The 17,989-nt window shown below is 46.2% G+C and overlaps 1 protein-coding gene across 1 annotated transcript in view; it reads right to left on the bottom strand.

Moving 5' to 3' along the window:
* Positions 1–9,652: 9,652 nt before the first annotated feature.
* The window catches only part of nuak1b (NUAK family, SNF1-like kinase, 1b), an 18,969-nt gene continuing 10,632 nt past the window's right edge, over positions 9,653–17,989 (bottom strand). Inside the window, exons 4-7 of the mRNA XM_084672031.1 lie at positions 17,573–17,638; positions 17,177–17,296; positions 14,915–15,047; positions 9,653–14,490 (exon numbers count right to left, since the gene is read on the bottom strand). Coding sequence (XP_084528157.1) covers positions 13,382–14,490; positions 14,915–15,047; positions 17,177–17,296; positions 17,573–17,638 — 1,428 coding nt within the window. The 3' untranslated portion in view covers positions 9,653–13,381. The remainder of the gene's footprint in view (positions 14,491–14,914; positions 15,048–17,176; positions 17,297–17,572; positions 17,639–17,989) is intronic.

Genomic DNA, 17,989 nt, shown 5'->3' with positions numbered 1-17,989 from the left:
TCTATGGTGCTTTTTCTTCTCCAAACATTGCAGAAGCTGAACAGCATTATCAGACAGGTTAGAATTGTTTTCTTGGAGATGGGGGGAAGGGGGGGATTGGTAGTTCCTAGAAAATTGAATGTGCTGAAAAGTGATGACAGGAAAAGTGGATTCCTAGAAGTGTTGATGTCAGTTGGTCGGCTTGCACAAAAGCTGCATGAGCATGGTTCATTTCGTAGAGAGACAACCGTTAAAACAATGGATGCTCTCCATTGAGATGAGCGTGACACTACAACTCAGATTTCCATCTCTTTTTTTTTGTTTGGCCTTTCCATTTGAGACCTCATGCTATGAAACCTAAGGTTGTGTTCCATTGGGTAACATTGCCAGTTCTAAAGCTAACACTATTGCAGGTTAGCAAACAGAACTTGTTTACTACTCACCCGTTGTCTCCTGATAGAGTATCTCCTCCTCCTGTCCTTCCATACAGTACTATCTAGTACTTACCCCTTTTCCACCGACGCGTTTTGGGTGCTGGTTCGGAGCCGGTGCTTAACCTCAAACTAGTTCTTTCTCTTTCAACAGCCTGAGAACCAACTCCAAACCAGGGAAAGTGGTTTGCAAGTAGCATCACATTGGAGCTTGGCTAGAGTGGGAACCAAGTAAGAACTGCTTGCGTCAGGGGCGGGGTTACCGTGACCAACAAAACGAACAGAATCCTTTCACCTCCATGGCTGTATGTTTTTACTATTCATTTTTCAGCTTAACAGTACATGTAAATTAGCCTGGTCCTAAACAGACTCTCGTACATTTCATTTGTACAGAGAGTCTGGGCTCACCATTGCCCCCATTACAGAACTACAACACAAACTAGCGCACAACATCCACGTCATCGTTCTCAGCCACTCCCTCTATTCGCTGATTGGACTGGTAGAGAGTTAACCCGAGACATTTGATTTACGTACCTCAAGCCCAGACGCAGAACAGAAGCAAAATCATAGTTGCTGCATTTGATCATAATCCTATCAAAATGAGTGAAATGACAAACACAAATGTTATGAGCTATTGAGCCTATATTTACCCCAAATGTAATACACAAGCACACCAACCAGGGACGTCGTTAGGCCGTCGGCCCCCCCAAATCATTTGGCATTATTGGCTTAATTTGTTAAAATAATAATAATTAAACTATTGTTTCTCACACGGACAAGTTATTTATAACTCTAACAAATTATAATCCAATAGCCTGTCATCATACTTTACGATACAAACCCCGGGCACTAGTACCGTCTCGACGTCAACGACAGCCAGTATTATATCCAAGGAGTTCAAAGTAAATGATGCATGGAGTGAAATTGTAAGTACAAGGAGTTACAGAATGTGGCTATCTGTAGTTGTTAGCGAGTGTTACCTGCTTTAGGTTTACTTGATATGAGGCAAATGAAAGCGAATATTGTAGTGGGCTATGTTAAAACTAAGCTAGCTTACTACTTTGTTAGAAACTGTCCCCAGTTAACAAGAGTGTGAACTAGCAAATTCGAAATACAAGAAATAACTACCGACATCTCTCTATTCTTTGCATTGATATATCTCTCTAGTATTTCAAAACAATATTATCAGTCCCTATATAATGTTGTTATTTATAATCAGTTAATTCTAGTGAAAACTAAATGTCATAGTGTCCCTCATAACGCTATTGTGACAGTGTATCATCCAATTCATTGACCCGATGGATATAAGAACATTCTTTAGGAGAGGTGGCAGCTCCGCCCAGTCAGATGAGAGAGAGAAGCAGGAGATTGACAGGGCTGAAGGAGCCGGTGTGACGGAGGTTAGCGGTCTACAGGTCTTGAAGGAAATGAGTGGAGTTTTTTTTCTTTTTTCTCTAATGTGGTAGAAATGTATAGGCATTTGTTGTCAGGCCTAGGCTACTCCAAGGCATAGCTTAAACTAAATTATTACATTATATTTTTATGCCAAGTCATAAAATTGGCTTCTGGATTTCGATCAGTTATGTTTCAATGTTTGAACTTATCTTAAAGGTGACATGACATGAAAACTTGATTTTATGAGGTTATTTAACATTAATATGAGTTCCCCCAGCCTGCCTTTGGTCCCCCAGTGGCTAGAATTTTCAATAAGTGTAAACCAAGCCCTTCGTGTTCTTCTCCGCCTTTGACAAAATCAAGGCTCAAACGCTCTGTTTGAAAATCTCCTCCAAGTGACGTAGATACGAGAAAGGTTACCTCCCCTCTCTCTGCTTTCCCCGCCCAGATCATCTGGCCCGCCCATGAGAAACTGAGCTACCACCGTGCAAGGGCAAGTGCGATATCGTTTTTTCCTGGAGAGACATCATGGGGAGCAAACAAACAAAGCACAACAGTTGCTCAGTGCTTGGATGTACAAATGCAAGCACAAATCTTTATTTAATTCCTTCATCCGAGCCTCTGCACAACCAATATCTCAATTTTATTTTCGCTGGAAATGCTCCGACACAACTTCCCAAAGTTTTGCATGTCTGCGCCAAACATTTCATCCAGGCATGCAGCCCTAAATCTCAGAACTTCTTAAGTGAATCACACTTAGATGAGCTTGCCAATCACTATAGCATCAATTTGAAAAAAGAGGATAAAAAAAAAAAATTGCCGCACGAAAACATGCCACTCCCCTTGGGGCTAAGCCCCCCCTTTCTTTGAATCCTAGAAACGCCCCTGACACCAACACATACAGCAAACGTTTATAAAATGTTGCACTAATGCCAGTGTTGTCACACTGCTGCGAGGCCAGGGTATTACGCAATAGCCAAGAAATCCCACATTTTACTGTAATCTTGCGTTGTTCGGACTGATAAACAGCCGGTGCTTGGCGTTGCCGCGCTACTAGCGTTGCTGCGAAAGATGGGACGTATACAGAGACGTAATAACGTGGCTCTGGTGGCTCTCCAGCCCAGTGGTTTTTACACATTTTTTTCGGCGACCCACATTTTCAAAATGACAAACCATCGCGACCCAAATAATATGTAAAAGAGTGTTTGCAAATTTACAATTTCCCTATCGTTATTATTTATACGTTTTAAAAGAATAATTCGTTCTAATTGTCATAATATAGGCCTACGCCACCACAGCTGCATGCACAGTCTGTGTTTGATGTGACACTAGTTCGGGAGTTCGATACATAACGCCCGCGCCCGGCACGCGAGCCAATTAACTTTTTGGGCCTTTATTTGAGCGCAAACTCGTTTTTTTTAGCTTTATGTCAAATAAACATAACCATTTTTTAATTGGTAAAACCTTGTCTAGTGAAAGTGATGTCTTTTTGTCTCAATTTTTCAGCCCCACCTTTACGTTTCTTAGACTGTTTTTCCATCGTTATTCTCAGCGGCGGTTTTAGGCACAGGCGGACCGGGCATTTTTTCATGTCACGTGGGGGGCGCACGAGTGCTAGGGCCGGCGCTGAGTTCTTCTTCTCCCTGTGCTCCCGATAGGGTTGCCAACTTCCTCAACCTAATGCGGGACACTTTCTTCAAGTGTGTGTGTGTCCCCCCCCCCCAGGAGCACAAATTGGAGAGACGCCCCGCCCCCACCCAGACTCAACGCCCTCTGCTGTGCAACCAGCGTGTCTCATAGCAACGTTTGCGTGAGTTTTGGTGCGTTTACAGCAGCATATTATTGCCCGGCGAGGCTGTGATTGGAAAACGGGACTGGAGGTGTCCCGGACAGGACAAATCATAATCACCCATAAATCGGGATGTCCCGCACTATTCGGGACGGTTGGCAACCTTAGCTCCCAATGGCCAGTCCGCTACTGCGGAGGGGTGCCACGGTGGTGGATTCTCATGTCATATTATTTTACATTCTTGTGCTGTCAGGTGGTGCTGCAGCACCCTTAGCACCCCTAGTTCCCACGGCCATATGTATTCATTGAAACAAGTTTGAAGCTCATGATTCGTACCCAAAGTTTCTGGTTGGACTTGGACCTCTGATGACGTGTCTGGCTCTGGCACACGCGTTCTTTTAGTACCTTTCTGAAGCTAGGCTAACATAACAACTTACAAACTCCGAAACTTGACACACTTTTTTAGTTTCTAGGTTTTCAGCAGTGAAAAATATGTTACGCACTTACGCAGGCATCAGACAGCTTTTTCGAACTAGTGTCCGTAGAGAAGCGAACTTCTGATAGGGTGGGCCGACTGCTTGCCTTTACGTGATTAGTCAAGATCTGAGGTAAGTCACGTAGTGCTAGTGCCCTCTGGGTAGTGTCGTTTAAGTAACGTTAGGGTTATTACCAATCACTTTGACACTGACGCTTTCTCTGTCAGTAAGTACCGGCCGGGTACATGCGAGAAGTAGCAAGCAAGAGTACCGCTATGCTTAAGAGTAAAATGTAGAAGTGCCGGTGCTGCGTACCGGTGAGTACCGGCCCACTTTGAGTACTGCTTATGACAAAATAATTATGAAAACATATTTGCCGACCCAATTTTCATCCCTCGCAACCCACGGGTGAAGAACCCAGACAAACGTTGCTCTAGCCCATGGAAAAGCAAACCGGTCCTTGGGACGCTCGCAAATTGAACCAGCTCACAACCAGCTCTGGCGCCGGCTCCGAACTAGCTCCCGGTTCACTTTGGTGGAAAGGGGGTACCACTGATCTCAGGCCAGAACCAGGCTGCCCCCCCCCCCCCCGACACACACACACAGACCCCCCCCCCCCATGTTAAGACGAAGCTCCAGCAGATAACTGAGGCGAAGTGGTAAGTGAAACCAGGAGGACACGCCCCCTGGTCACATCCATCATCATAGTGTCAGTTAAAAGATGTCCTGTGGGTGGCCCAGGGAGCTAAGCCCACTTGACAGCGTCATGATGCTGGCAGGGCTCAAGAGTGAGAAAGGGTGGCAGGAGAACATTTAAAAGACGTATTATGGTATAATATGAACTGTATGTATATGCTGTATGTATATCCAGTATACTGTATAATAATATAATATTGGAATATTGTGTGAAAGTATTGAAAACTAGACATTTTACAGTTGATGCTCTTTAACTTTCAGATGAACAGTACCTCAGGTTCAGATTAATGGAGCCCATTCTGTTGTTCTGTTTGGGACTTTGGAGAATGTAGCTGGGGTGTTTCCCCCTGACCAGAGTTGGGAGCATTTAACTTTATATGAAAAATAAAGTAGAAGAGGAAAATAGCAGTGAATGGAAAAAGCAAGGGAAAGAAAGAGGGATGGAGCGAAGGAAAGAAAGAAGGAAAGAGAGAGGCAGAGGGGGAGGAAAAGCTAAAGAAACTTTAATCACAGAAACACTGACCCAGAAAAGGAGAGGCAGACACAAGTGGAAACCTGTGGAATTCCAGCCAGCTGGGAGATCCATCTAGCCTTTTCTGCTGCATTTTTACTTAAACGTCGAGGCAGGGCTGAGTTCACTTTCAGACGATGGGGGATGGGGGTAGAGGGAGGAGAGTAAAGGGCCCGAAACAAAATTCAAATTGAAGGATGACCTAAAACCAGCAACGCTGAAACTCTGTGGCTGGGACTTGGTCCCAGAGCTCTACGCCACACAACCCTGAGCCCTGGCCAAGTAGACTCCGTTTCCCAGCCCTCCCCTCTGTCCTGACACTCAGGGGGGAGGAAAGGACAACAGACGGCCAGGGACTGTTTAATTAGCTGACTGGCCAGCAGGAGAGACCACAGCGTCTGAAAGGCTTACTCTTCTCTCATTCTCTCCCCCTTTCCTCTCCGCTCATTCTCTCCTCTCATTCTCTCCCTTCTCTGCCTCCTCTCCTCTCTTCTCCTTCTCTCGACCCTACTCCCCATCTCCTCTCTCCTTCTCACCATCCTTAGCCTCAGCTAAGTGCTAGCCCACATTCCCTGCCTCTAAGCAAGCCCCAGTTAGCTCATTTTTTATGTAGGCTTATGGATGTATATTACAGTAAATGAAGACAGCTGTTTGGAGAAGAGAGTCTGCTCTGATCATGTATACAACGCATCTGTGAAGATCCTATACAATGAAACAGATTCAATGGATGTTTCCACTAAGATGGGTTTATTGAATGCGAGAGGGGAATTTGATGTTCCCAATTTAGCTCCTGGTGAAGTAAACACAGGAGCAGGTAAAACAGTTTTGGCTGTGTACCACTATGTTCTTTTGGACCATCCTGTGCATGCCCTAATCACTCACCCTACGGCAGACTCTTCCCGTATGAACTTTCAATGATGAAGAACCGGATGAACTTTCAATGCCATGTGAAAGTGGGTGGTTAATTTCCAGTAAATATGATGAACTATGTTGTGTGCACACCCCTTTGAATTCAGATTTAGCTTGAGGCAGTCAGTCAAACTACCATGTTTAACTAACAGAATGACATAGCTGTCACGCTCAATGAGGCCCTGACACGTGTGAATGATTTGGTGATAAATCACTGAGCACCAAAACATTTTAAAAGCAAATGCCTCATGTTCAGGTGCCGAACCATTTTAACAATCCAGTGCTGCATAACTTTTGGGCTACCAGGAAAGATCTCTGCATGGTTGCCTATTGGGTAACATCTCCTTAAGTTGGTGTGGGCAAAACTCGGTGGTAGAGCACGTGACTGCAGATCAAGAGGTCACAGGATTGAGGTCCCCTGTGTATATTGCTTTGGATTAAAGCGTTTGCTAAATGCACTTTACATTATAAAACACATGATATCATTGTTGTTTGCTTGAGAGATAGAGCACCCAGTTCTGTATATGTAATGGATGCATTACATGGCGTGCATGTGTCCGGACCAAGCATCACCCCAACAGCTCTCAGTCAGCATTAACAGGTGGGCTGGATGTCAGTCCTTCCTCTGCAAACAACTTGCTTTGAAAATAAAAAGCCGACTAAAGACAGGAAAAACTTCCTTGTTATTGATGGTTATTTTTATTTCCTGGACCACACACACGAGCAAACTCGCGCGCAAATACACACATGTACACAGATGCCTGTGCACAAATACACTTGGTACGCACGCACACATGAAAACGTACATGGTTCCAACGCACACTCACACACGCAAGCCACACGCACACACAAACTGGGAGCCAAGAAAACGGACACGTGCAGCTTGTGCTGGTCCTCTGGGCCTGGATCTCTGGCTGGGAGGGCAGGCTGGCCCAGTGAGTGACTGTAATCAGAACCAAGAGCCGAGGGCCCTGCATGGGGCTCTGTAGTGGCTTTGAGAGGAGGCCAGACATTCCTGAAGAGATCGCCGCCCAGACATCCAGCAGCAGCCAGTCAGCACCAAATTCCAGAATAGCAGCACGGCCGCTAAAAATAGTCCTCCGGACAGGAGTGAGACAGGGCGCGGGACGGGGGTAACGAAAGGGGAGTGGAGACGAGAGGAAGGGAAGACGAAGGGGTGGAGGGGGGGATTATTCCATTTCATTTCCATTCACAATGTTATCATACCATAGCAGAGGAGAACACTGGGGAAATTAGAATTTGGGTGTGTGCGAGAGAGTGGAGTGAGATTAGAGAGAAAGAAAGGGAGGGTGAGAGACGAGGGTAAGAGACAGAGAAAGAATGAGCGTGTGTGTGTGCATGCGTGCGTGCGTGCGCACCGAGTGGCCTTCTCAAACTGTTTATGTGAGCTATCTGAGGAACACACACTCCACTGTACTCAGCCCTTCTCCAGGGCCCAGGCGAATGTTTATTTTTCCTGCTAAGAGTGGCCAGCTCAGTTTACTGCACTGTACTAAAACCTCCATGTGGAATATCCTGCCTGATGCTGCAGACAAAAGACCAACAGCAGCAGCTACAGCAAACTCACAGGCTGCTCTTTGCTCAATTTTCAGACAAAGCACGCGGTTTTCTTTCACTTGCTGCCCCTTCACTCGAGAAAAAAGGCTTGTAAAAGCGAGCAGAATTCGAGACGCATGTCAATTCTTGACCCCGTATGACACAAACTCCCTATGCATGCGAGATGCCTTTTGCTTTTCACAATTCAGAAACAGATTCTGGAGTTTGCTACTCTGAGCTGAGGATCAGGATGTTTCCTCTTATACACTCATAAGCAGACTTCCATATCTCCGAGGCAAGCTCAGGTTTGGAGAAGAAGGACCAGATGGGGTCTGGATGCGCCCACCCTCTCCTTTCCGCCCAACCCACTTAGACTTACCTTAGGCAGAGGAGGTGGGGGGGGGGGGAGGGAGTTGCCGATCAGAGGGTTCTGCAGCTGTCTTTTATTTCAGGGTCAAAAAGTTAACCGAGACACAGAAAAAAAGAAACAAAGAAAGGAAGAGAAAGAAAGAAAGAAAGAAAGAGAAAGAATGAAAGAGAAGAAAACAAAATCCCTTTGAATCTCAGGTCATATTTATGTCAAGAAGGGTTGCAGTTACAGTGTACAGAGAGATAGACTTGATAGAACACTTCACTTTCAGTCCACGTGAGCAGCCTGTTGGCTTCTACTGTGAACACACTGGGGCTGGGTTTCACATCCGCTGCACGACTGATCTTTTCTTCATTATCTAAGTACATACTGATCCTTCCTCCCATTTTTTGGTGGAAAGTTTTGCTAATGGTTGGCTTTTAGTAGCTCACTCAACTAGTAGCTCAGACCATTTTCACTTAAGTAACGTACAGTAACGTAGTAGTAGTGGGGCAATTAGTCCCAGGAACTTTTTCCAAGGGACCATTTGGTTCCTCCAGACCTTTGTTGTCTGCGTTTCCATCGGGGTTTAAAGTCCATTGAAGATGAGACAAATAGTCCAGTGATGTATGACTGCGTGCGGCTGCTCTTTCCAGTCCAGTAGGGGGTGATAATGTGGAAGACTATACAACAACGATAACGTATAAAAAAACCGAAATACCTCCAAACCTCCCTAGTTCTTGTGGAAAGTTCCTGCGGTGGAGAAGCAGCTATGGATTCCAAGGCATCCTTTTGATGGACAATGATGGACCCAGCCTAGCATTGAATGTCAGAGCTTGGTTTGATGGAGAGGACAACTCTGTGTAAAGCTGCTGAACAGTAGTTCCTCCATCATGTTACCCAACCCTGTTCAGCCTGTGGCCCCATCATTGGCTGCTCAGACTAAACCTGCAGTCCCAGGGCTGCAGCCCGCCAGACACCAGTCAGCCAGTCCACCAGCCAGCCAGACACCCACTACATCTTAAAATGTGTATCAAATTAGGCTAGCAGCAGCCCTGTCCTCCCTGGAGAACCAGCTGACTCTCTCCTACAGACCGGTCTTGTCTCTTACAAAGATAGACAGTGCTGCATGGTAGCCTGCATGGTAGCCTGCATGGTAGCCTGGATGTGTAGACTGGATGTGTAGACTGAATGTGTAGACTGAATGTGTAGACTGAATGTGTAGACTGGATTGTGTAGCCTGTGTCAGTGTGAGAGTTTGCTGACATGCAGATCATGTGGTACACAGCAATCTGTGTAAGTGATCATGTGCTGTGCTGTACTCTCCATCCACTCTCATGTTCAGCAGACATATGCCAAGCCCTGTCTATTCAAGTAGACCCCGTCACTGGTCATAGATGAATCATTAACAGATGCAGGGTGTTAAACGATAAGGTTTTATCCAACGAACCTTCAGTAAGAAACAGCAGTCTTGTTAATTGGTTGCAACCAGTGTGTGGCTTTAGCCAGGCTAATAAAAGACAGAACCACAGTCGACACACAAACAAGCCAGACACAAAGTTGATCTTTCTTTGACGTGATCTGTTTATTTGAGTTTATAAAGTACTACAGAAGCATGGTTCCAAGTGGTGGAAAAGAGTCACGATGGATTCCCAGCTCAATCCCATCCTTAAAAAATGACTCGAAACATTTCAGGATCTGTTAAAATGATATGGTTTGAATTTCCCCAAAAGACATACTTGACCTTGGCTTTCACAATGAGATGACATCCCCACACTACTGCATTCTGAACAATGTCACAATCTCCAAGTTGGTCATCTTCATCGTCCCACATAGATTAAGCATGAGCAGAGTAGTTTTAACGTCAAATAAAATGGCTTGATCACCAATAAATACAAGTATAAAAAACATTGATATTAATTATCCCACCCCCCAAAATAAAACATGATCATAAAAGATAGCAAAGGCACTCCACTTAAACCAGCTTGGCAGTCCAGGTTCACCAACTGATATCAAAACAAACAACATGGCATTAGCGGTCAATAGTAAATGATGAGCCATAACCCAAATAATACTTAAATAACATATTAATACTATTTTTATTGTCAAAACAATATCCAGTCAAGTTTCCTATGATTAGACTTCCTACGAACTAAGCGGTACGCACCACTTATTTCCAGTTTGGCAGATCAAGACTCCCATCAGATCACTCTTGATCTCATACCTTCCTTTTGGACCTCATTGTTTTGGTAGAGGTGGCTGTATGCTACTTTGGGATCACACCAGGGGTTGTCAGTGTAGTGGTATACAGTTTGACCAATTCTACCTGTGATGTCAAAATGTGTTTTTTGAGAGGTAAAAGCCATGGACTCATAGCCTTGATGTTGTAGTGTATCAAGGCCACTTCTCTGTCTTTGGACTGTTCGAAAATACCATTTGGTGTTTTATTGGTTCCTCTCTCTATGAGATGTACAATCACAATTTAACACTTGTAGGGCTGGTCTCAGATCAGCTACTCTGACCCCTTCTGGTTTACTAGAACACAATAACACTGAGACTTCACTGATCTCAGGTCAGATTCTCTGCTCTTGGCCAAACTGAAGGAAGAAATACTTTTCTTCCATAACATAAAGCAATATAAGTTTCTATATTTTGGAGAATCAAAAACAGAAGCATAATAAAACAAAATACTAACATAGTATAATTTTATCACTGTAAATCCAGTTGACAATAAAATGCAATACAAAAGGCAATAAAATGAAATATAATACGTATCGGGGCTGTCTTTTGAATCCATACCCAGGACCTTTTTTTTTTTTGCACCTGCGGACCTTTTAAAACATTCAACGCTTTTTTAGCTGATAAATTGCATGCTTATCCATATGTTTCATTTGATATTATGGACGATATCACTCGCAAATCCCTCACTACACCTTGTTGTTGAAAAGGGCTACACACACAATTAATAGACCACACATTAAGCCTGTGACAAAAACTGTTCTGACAGAATCCAGCTTTCATGCTGAAAACGCACGCACATCCACATATGCACATTCACACAAACCCTACACACAGAAGAGGAAATTACACAAACATGTGTCAGACCGGCAGGTCTAGTCACTTAGAAATGACTCCATCTGCAAATTCCCTTCTCAGGGAAGATCAAAGCATATTTTCTGTCTCCTAAGCAATTTCAATCCTTGAATCAACTTTGAGTTGCTTCTCATCTTTGGCTTAGGAACATAACTTTCTTCCAACTTTTCCTCGTCACTTTCTTCATGTTCCTTTTGCTATTCTACCTAACCAATTCCTTCCACTACAACCACTCAACTCCTCAAACCTTTCCTACATGGGAAAGCCCTCTGCAATCTCACCACCGTTCCAGACATCTCTCTTTCGTTACTTCTCCGGGTTTCTTTCTCTCTCTGAAATAAATCACGACGCTCTACCTCTCTCTTACCATCTCATGAAAACAATAGCTGGCTAATTGTGCCTGTTCCACATAATGGAGTAGTGTGCACAGCTGGAGGACCACAGAAGCCACCTGGACTGGAGGTGATAACATCTCCAGCACTGACACGTCTCCACCCATTGTCTGTGGAATGCGCTGTGTCATCAGGCGCACTAAAAACAAATTAACTTACTGCTACGGCATTTTCTCAACCGCGGGATGGGTTCCAAATGAACCCGAGCTGTGGAAAACGACCTAGGGATGGCGTGCTAGGGGCGGACAGCTTTGCTCTGGAGCATCCGCAGCTATCTGCCAGGTTTCGGCTCAGGGAGAGGGGTTTGATCTCTGGGGGACTGTCGTGACGGATCAAACGGGAACATGGGTGTTTGTTTGGCAGCAACATTCCGGGTCTATGAGAAGCCGTCTGAGGCTCTCTAAGGGTCCTAAGGATGCTTTTTGTTCACTGTGCCTTAGCTGAGATATGGCCAGTACACACAGTCTGTTCTCACTAAGGTTCCGTGGGGAGAACCTATCCAGACCTCCCCAGGCCGCCTGTCAGTGCGTCACATCAAGACACATCAAAACAGATCAAACTATCTGTCTCAAAGCACCCCACGAAACATGCCTGGTTGAGACTCTGTGTCATCTCTCTGAGGTGGCAAATTGTTCCTGGCGGTTTGTTTCTGTGTCGTTCAGCCTCGTTCTGTTGAGACAAAGCCTGGTTAATCTCATCAGTTTTTTTCATCTTTTTCTTTTTAAGGCTGTTGTGAACTTTTAAAGGGTAAGGTCAGAGGTCGCGGTGCATTTGAAAGGTCCTGGGTCTCTCCACATTCACCGACAGAATGAAAAACAGCCCCACTGGTGACCTGGCGTGGCCTCTCGCTCCACTTTTAGGAAATGACATAGATAATTTTATATGGATCATAAAAAAGGCACTTCCTACATATCCCTAGTATCATGTGGTCATATATAGGACATACACTTTTATAGTGATATACATGTCTGAGTGGCTTACATACTCAGCCATACTTATATATCGAGTATATATGTTTCTCTTCATAGAGGAACATTATTATATATGTCAGTTCCACACAAAGGGTTGGAGACAGTGAGCTTTTGACTCTTCCAGTACAGCCAGCACCCACCAGTTTTTGGTATGTAAAAACTAAAATCTACACAAAATATTAATAAATAATCAACATTGTCAGTTATTTTTGGAGCAAGACCCTGGTTTGTTTGTTTTTTATCAGGAAGTAAAGATCACAAAAACATTTGCTCTGTGTGAGTTTTAAGGTGCTTTTGTAAACTCAAACTCAAAAACTTGTCGTTTTACTAAGAGAGACAATCAACTTCTGATTGCTGTGTTTGTGATTCTAACTTGCCTTTCGCTGAATATGTAAACATTTTGAACACAGCAAAGTCTATGGGTGGGTGAAGGAGGCGGCAGGGGGGTGTTCGTTCGTGCCAGCTACCGGTTTCTTCACACGTTCTTGGAACCCTTTTCACTAGATTTCTTCTTGTTTGAGAAAAGCACAGAAGTGTGTATGTATGTGTGTGTGTATGTGTGTGTGTACATATAAAGTATCCACCAGGAATTGAACCCCCATCGGGAAACTACAACCTCCGAAAAGGTGTATCCCAGCAACACACTGGTCGTCAATGCCACACACACGCACACAGACGCACACGCACACACAAACACGATCACACATGCACTCACACACACACACACACACCTGTCTACACACACACACACACACACATGTACACTCCTACACACCCATGCATCTGATTTCTAGCCCGGCCGTCTGCCTCTTCGTTCCTCTCTTCTACTCCCCCTAGGTGAGGTTGCTGCTGATGTCCAGGGCTTGCTGGTACACCTGAGTCATGTCCTCCAGGTCCCCCAGCAAGGAGAAGCTGCCGTTGTCCCCCGGAGAGCCCCTGGCTCTGGGCCCTCGGCCAAACCTCGCTCCCTGGAGAGGAGGAGCAGCCTGGAAGCCCTGGAAGCTGGCCAGCTGCAGCAGGTTTTCGGCCGATACGCAGGCCCTGATGTTGGGGCGGCGATGCGGGGCGGAGGGGGGCCAGTCAGGGGAGCTGGGGGAGGACAGGACACTGATGTCCTCTCCCACCATGCTGGAGGGCCTGCTCTGGCTGCGAGACAGCCCCAAGTCCCCTGAGGAGGAGATGGCCGAGGGGGCCTCCCCGCCCAGCTTGCCACCCGCCACCACCAGGCCCGCCGGAGGCCCGCTGTAGGTGGAGAACTTCCCGTTGCGCTTCAAGATGCCTTTCCTCCCCACGGCTCTCCTAGGCGGGGAGCTGGCCACCAGGGACATGGCAGCGCCCCCTAGCAGCTCGGATGACTCGCTGCGCTCCGGAGAGGAGTAGTACCCTGATTCCCTCTGATGGTTGTTCTTCAGGATGCCCTTTTTAGGGAGGGTGGGCACCATCTTGGCCGGGGAGCCCCCCACCAGGGCTGGCTCCTCTTCTTCCGGGTCCGGGCTGGACTCGGCTGGTTCTCCACCTGCAGGGAGGGCTCTGAGCATGGCAGTGCCCAGCTCCCCCTCCTCCAGGCTGGGGGAGCGCTGCTCCTCCATCACCCTAGTCTTCAGGATGCCCTTGGGCCTCTTCAGACCCGGCTTGTTCTCCTCCCCGCCACTGTGTGGCGCTCCGCCCTCGTTCTCCTTCTTGGACTTCTTGGGCCTCTGGCGGAGGAGCAAGGCGGACGACGAGGGCTTGTTCCCTCCCGCGGGTCTGGGCTCCGAGCTGCGGTTCTGCCAGTCGATGAAACGGGCCAGCATGGGTGAACCTCCGTGGTCTCGCGGGGTGTCGCAGTCGCACACGCTGCTCTTCCAACCCCAGTTCACCCACCAGTGGTTGGCGATGTCCTCCACCGTGGCGCGCCGCTCCGGGTTCACCATCAGCATCCAGCGGATCAGACCGCGGGCATCTGGGACACGGGCGCAGTAGACGGTCAGCACAGATACACTCACTAACAGCAGCTGTGCATACATGTGTCTGCTAAATGAATCAAATGTCAAATGTAGCTGTGGGCACGGCAGAGGATTAGCACACAATACTAATGCAATTGGATTTGTATATTGAAGAGGTCTGTCCTTAACCACTGATCAGTTAACAATAATGAAAGATTACAAATAATGATGACTTTATTACTTTTATAATGTTTGGAACATAATCCGTGGTAATATCCGGGAAAGAAATATGCCGATCTATGAATTAAGATGCTTGTATCATTGATAAACTGTCATTATGCCTACATAGTATAGAAAACACATAAAAAACATGAACTAATGGAGAAAGGATTGGTTCTCCAAAGCCAGTGAGTGTGGAGACTCGAGAGGGGTGGGGTCTACCTGAGGACTGGGTGGGCTCCCTGTATTCTCCATTAGTGATCTGGCGGATCAGGTTCTTGTGGTCGCCTCCGTCGAACGGCATGGTTCCATAGACTAGGGTGTACAGCAGCACCCCCAGAGCCCAGCTATCTACCTGCAACACACACACACACCAGACACACTGTCAATATGCAGATCACAGGATAGCACACACACGGCCCAAATTGATACATCAACAATGATTATTTGAGAGACTCAGGATCAAGGAATGATGAAATCTCAGCATCAAAAGATGAATAATGAACTTAAGTATGTTTTAAGGCCAGCTGGGCATTTATAATTATGGCAAAACATACTTTGAACTTTTAAGAGTATCTTAACTCTAATGCCTTTGTTCATGCTATTCATCCCTAACCCTTTCCCCCCAGGCTAGAGAAACTCCAGGGATCTGGAAAGTCTGTTAGTTTCCATGCAGAAAAAACTGTTCCTCTCTCTCTCTCTCTCTCTCTCTCTCTCTCTCTCTCTCTCTCTCTCTCTCTCTCTCTCTCTCTCTCTCTCTCTCTCTCTCTCTCTCTCTCTCTCTCTCTCTCTCTCTCTCTCTCTCTCTCTTTCTCCATATCTCACTCTATCTCTTCTATTTTGCTCTCACACACTCTCTCACCCCTTCTTTCTGCCCCCCCCCTCTCTCCCCTCTGTCAGCCAGAACCTACTACTTTGTGACCACTGGCTTAATGCAATGTGGCTTTCAGAGTAAGCAGCAGTTGCATAAGACCTGGGCCTGGGACAAGGAGAGAGGGGTAGGAGGTGGGGTAGGGGGACAGGGTATGATGTGCAGAGTAGGGGTAGGGGGTGGGGTAGGGCATGGGGTAGGGAGGCAGCGGGGCAGGGGTAGGGGTGCAGGGTGTGAGTGAGATGGGGTAATGAATCCAACAGAGTTGGTGGAGCTGTGATATCCTGGACAATAACAGATCTCTGGAGACGTGCTGCCACTCACTGATTAGCAGACATCTACGTGTGTGTGTGTGTGTGTGTAGACCTTCAGTGTTGGGTGGATCTAAGTGTGGTTCCACCGTGAAGACCTTGAGGCGGGTGTGGGAGAGTATGTGTCAATGTCGGGTCAAGTGTGCAAGTGTGCATATGTGTGCGCATGTTTTTTTAGGGAGGACGAGACTCCTGAAGGAATGTGTCTGCTGACGGCTACACCCGGGGGTATCTGGGGTCAGGGAACAGGAAATCAGATAGGGCAGAGTGACTCCACTTCTTGTGGCAACGTCACTAGGCCACGTCCAGGAATGTCCCGCTCCAGGCCTTGTTCCCATTGGTCAACCTGCTAGGCAAGCTCAGTGGGCTAGACAGGGCACGCACCATTGTTGACTCCTGTTTTTGTTCCGAGTGTTGGCTGTAATTTGTGGTTTGTCCCTAACCGGGTTCTACCATTTTGATTACAATCTCCCCATTGTTTTTCTTAGCACTCAGAAGTAAATTACAGTGAATTATCCTAAATTGAATGGTTGAGACTTGAGTCTAAAAATACTAGATTCCCCCCCCAATAGTTTTATGTAACATACAAACTGTTGCAAATATAAAATAAAATGAATTAGCAAATAAATGGCTTTTGGGGCATTTTTCACTCCCTACTTAGCCCAGACTAGTTAGTCACAGACTTAGTCACAGTCTACCCTTGGCAGCGAGGTCTCCCAGACTGAGTAACTCCTGTTAGGAGGAGAGAGAGAGGCGGGACAACAACAGTCCCACAGTGGCTTCAAAAGGGCTGGAGAGAACATTTGTACCTCCAACCCTCTACACAGACACACACACACACACACACTCACACACACACACACCACACACATACACTGAGGAAGTCAAAGAGACCTCCCCAGGACTGGGGTTAATCCTATCAAACATTCAGACATGGAGTCTCCGGCATTCTCTGTGACAACTATGTGAGGATGATGATGATGATGATGTTAGTGGGTGGGTGTGTGGGAGAGAAAAAAAGAGACAGAGAGAGAGAGACAAGGTGGAGAGAGGAAGGGAGAGAGAGAAAGAAAAGTAGAGAGAGAAAGAGAAGTAGAGAGAGAAAAAGAGACAAAGAGAGAGAGAGAGAGAGAAGGGGGAGAAGATAAAGAGGGAGAAAAAAGAGAGAAAGAGATAGAGTATCCGTGCATGGTGTTGACAGCGGGGGTGAGTCCTGGGAGATTAGCGACACCCCCTCGCCAAAAACAAACAACCGGCCCTGATTGGCGGAGTGTGTGTTTGACCTTTGACCCTGGTTCCTACCTCTGGGCCGTGGTAGGGTCTCCCGTTAACAATCTCCGGTGATGCATAGAGCGGGCTGCCACAGAAGGTCTGGAGGAGTCTGTCTTTGTGGTAAAGATTGGACAGCCCAAAATCAGCTATCTGTGAGGATGGGAGAAGAACATAAAGGACATGATTGATTGATTGATTAATTGATTGATTTCGAAAACATACAGAGGGGGGATATAAACCTGCAGCCTCTTGACCCTGCAGATAAATACTTTAACCACTGTCTGAGCTATATGATTCATCATGCCTTCTCATTTATTAACTGGAATTTAAGGTTCCATTGGGGCAAAGTGTTGCCTTTAAAATGCTTCAAAATGTGATGCAAAGTGTTGCCAAATAGTACAACAATGGGTCCAACAATATCGTTACCTTGATGTTACAGTTTTCATCCAGTAGAACATTTTCCAGTTTCAAATCCCTGTGAACCACTCCATTCTGCAACAGACAAAACTTAGTTTTAAAATTGCGGACAACAGTCTTGACAGATGAATAAGCAGCACACCACACAGTGGATGATTCATGGAGACGTAACTAATCCTATCCAGCACAGACTATCTCTCAGGGGAAATCAAGGCAGCGAGTCTAGTAGTGTTTAATTGCTGTGTCGCCCTGGGTCGTCGTGTTGACATCTGCTGCGTTTCTTTTCGTACCATTCTAGCTGGCATGTGTCATATAAAAACAAGACTGTGTAATTAGCGAGTGGGATAAATGATGTTCTCAAAACATCTCGGGATTAAAAAACAACTCTGTAGTTAGTTTCTGTTTTAAAGGCCCGCACTTTGACAT

This window comes from Hypomesus nipponensis, chromosome 14, assembly GCF_054491055.1.
Source record: "Hypomesus nipponensis isolate SF chromosome 14, ASM5449105v1, whole genome shotgun sequence".
In the NCBI taxonomy this organism is placed as follows: Eukaryota; Metazoa; Chordata; class Actinopteri; order Osmeriformes; family Osmeridae; genus Hypomesus; species Hypomesus nipponensis.
This window is presented reverse-complemented; position numbering and strand designations above follow the sequence as displayed.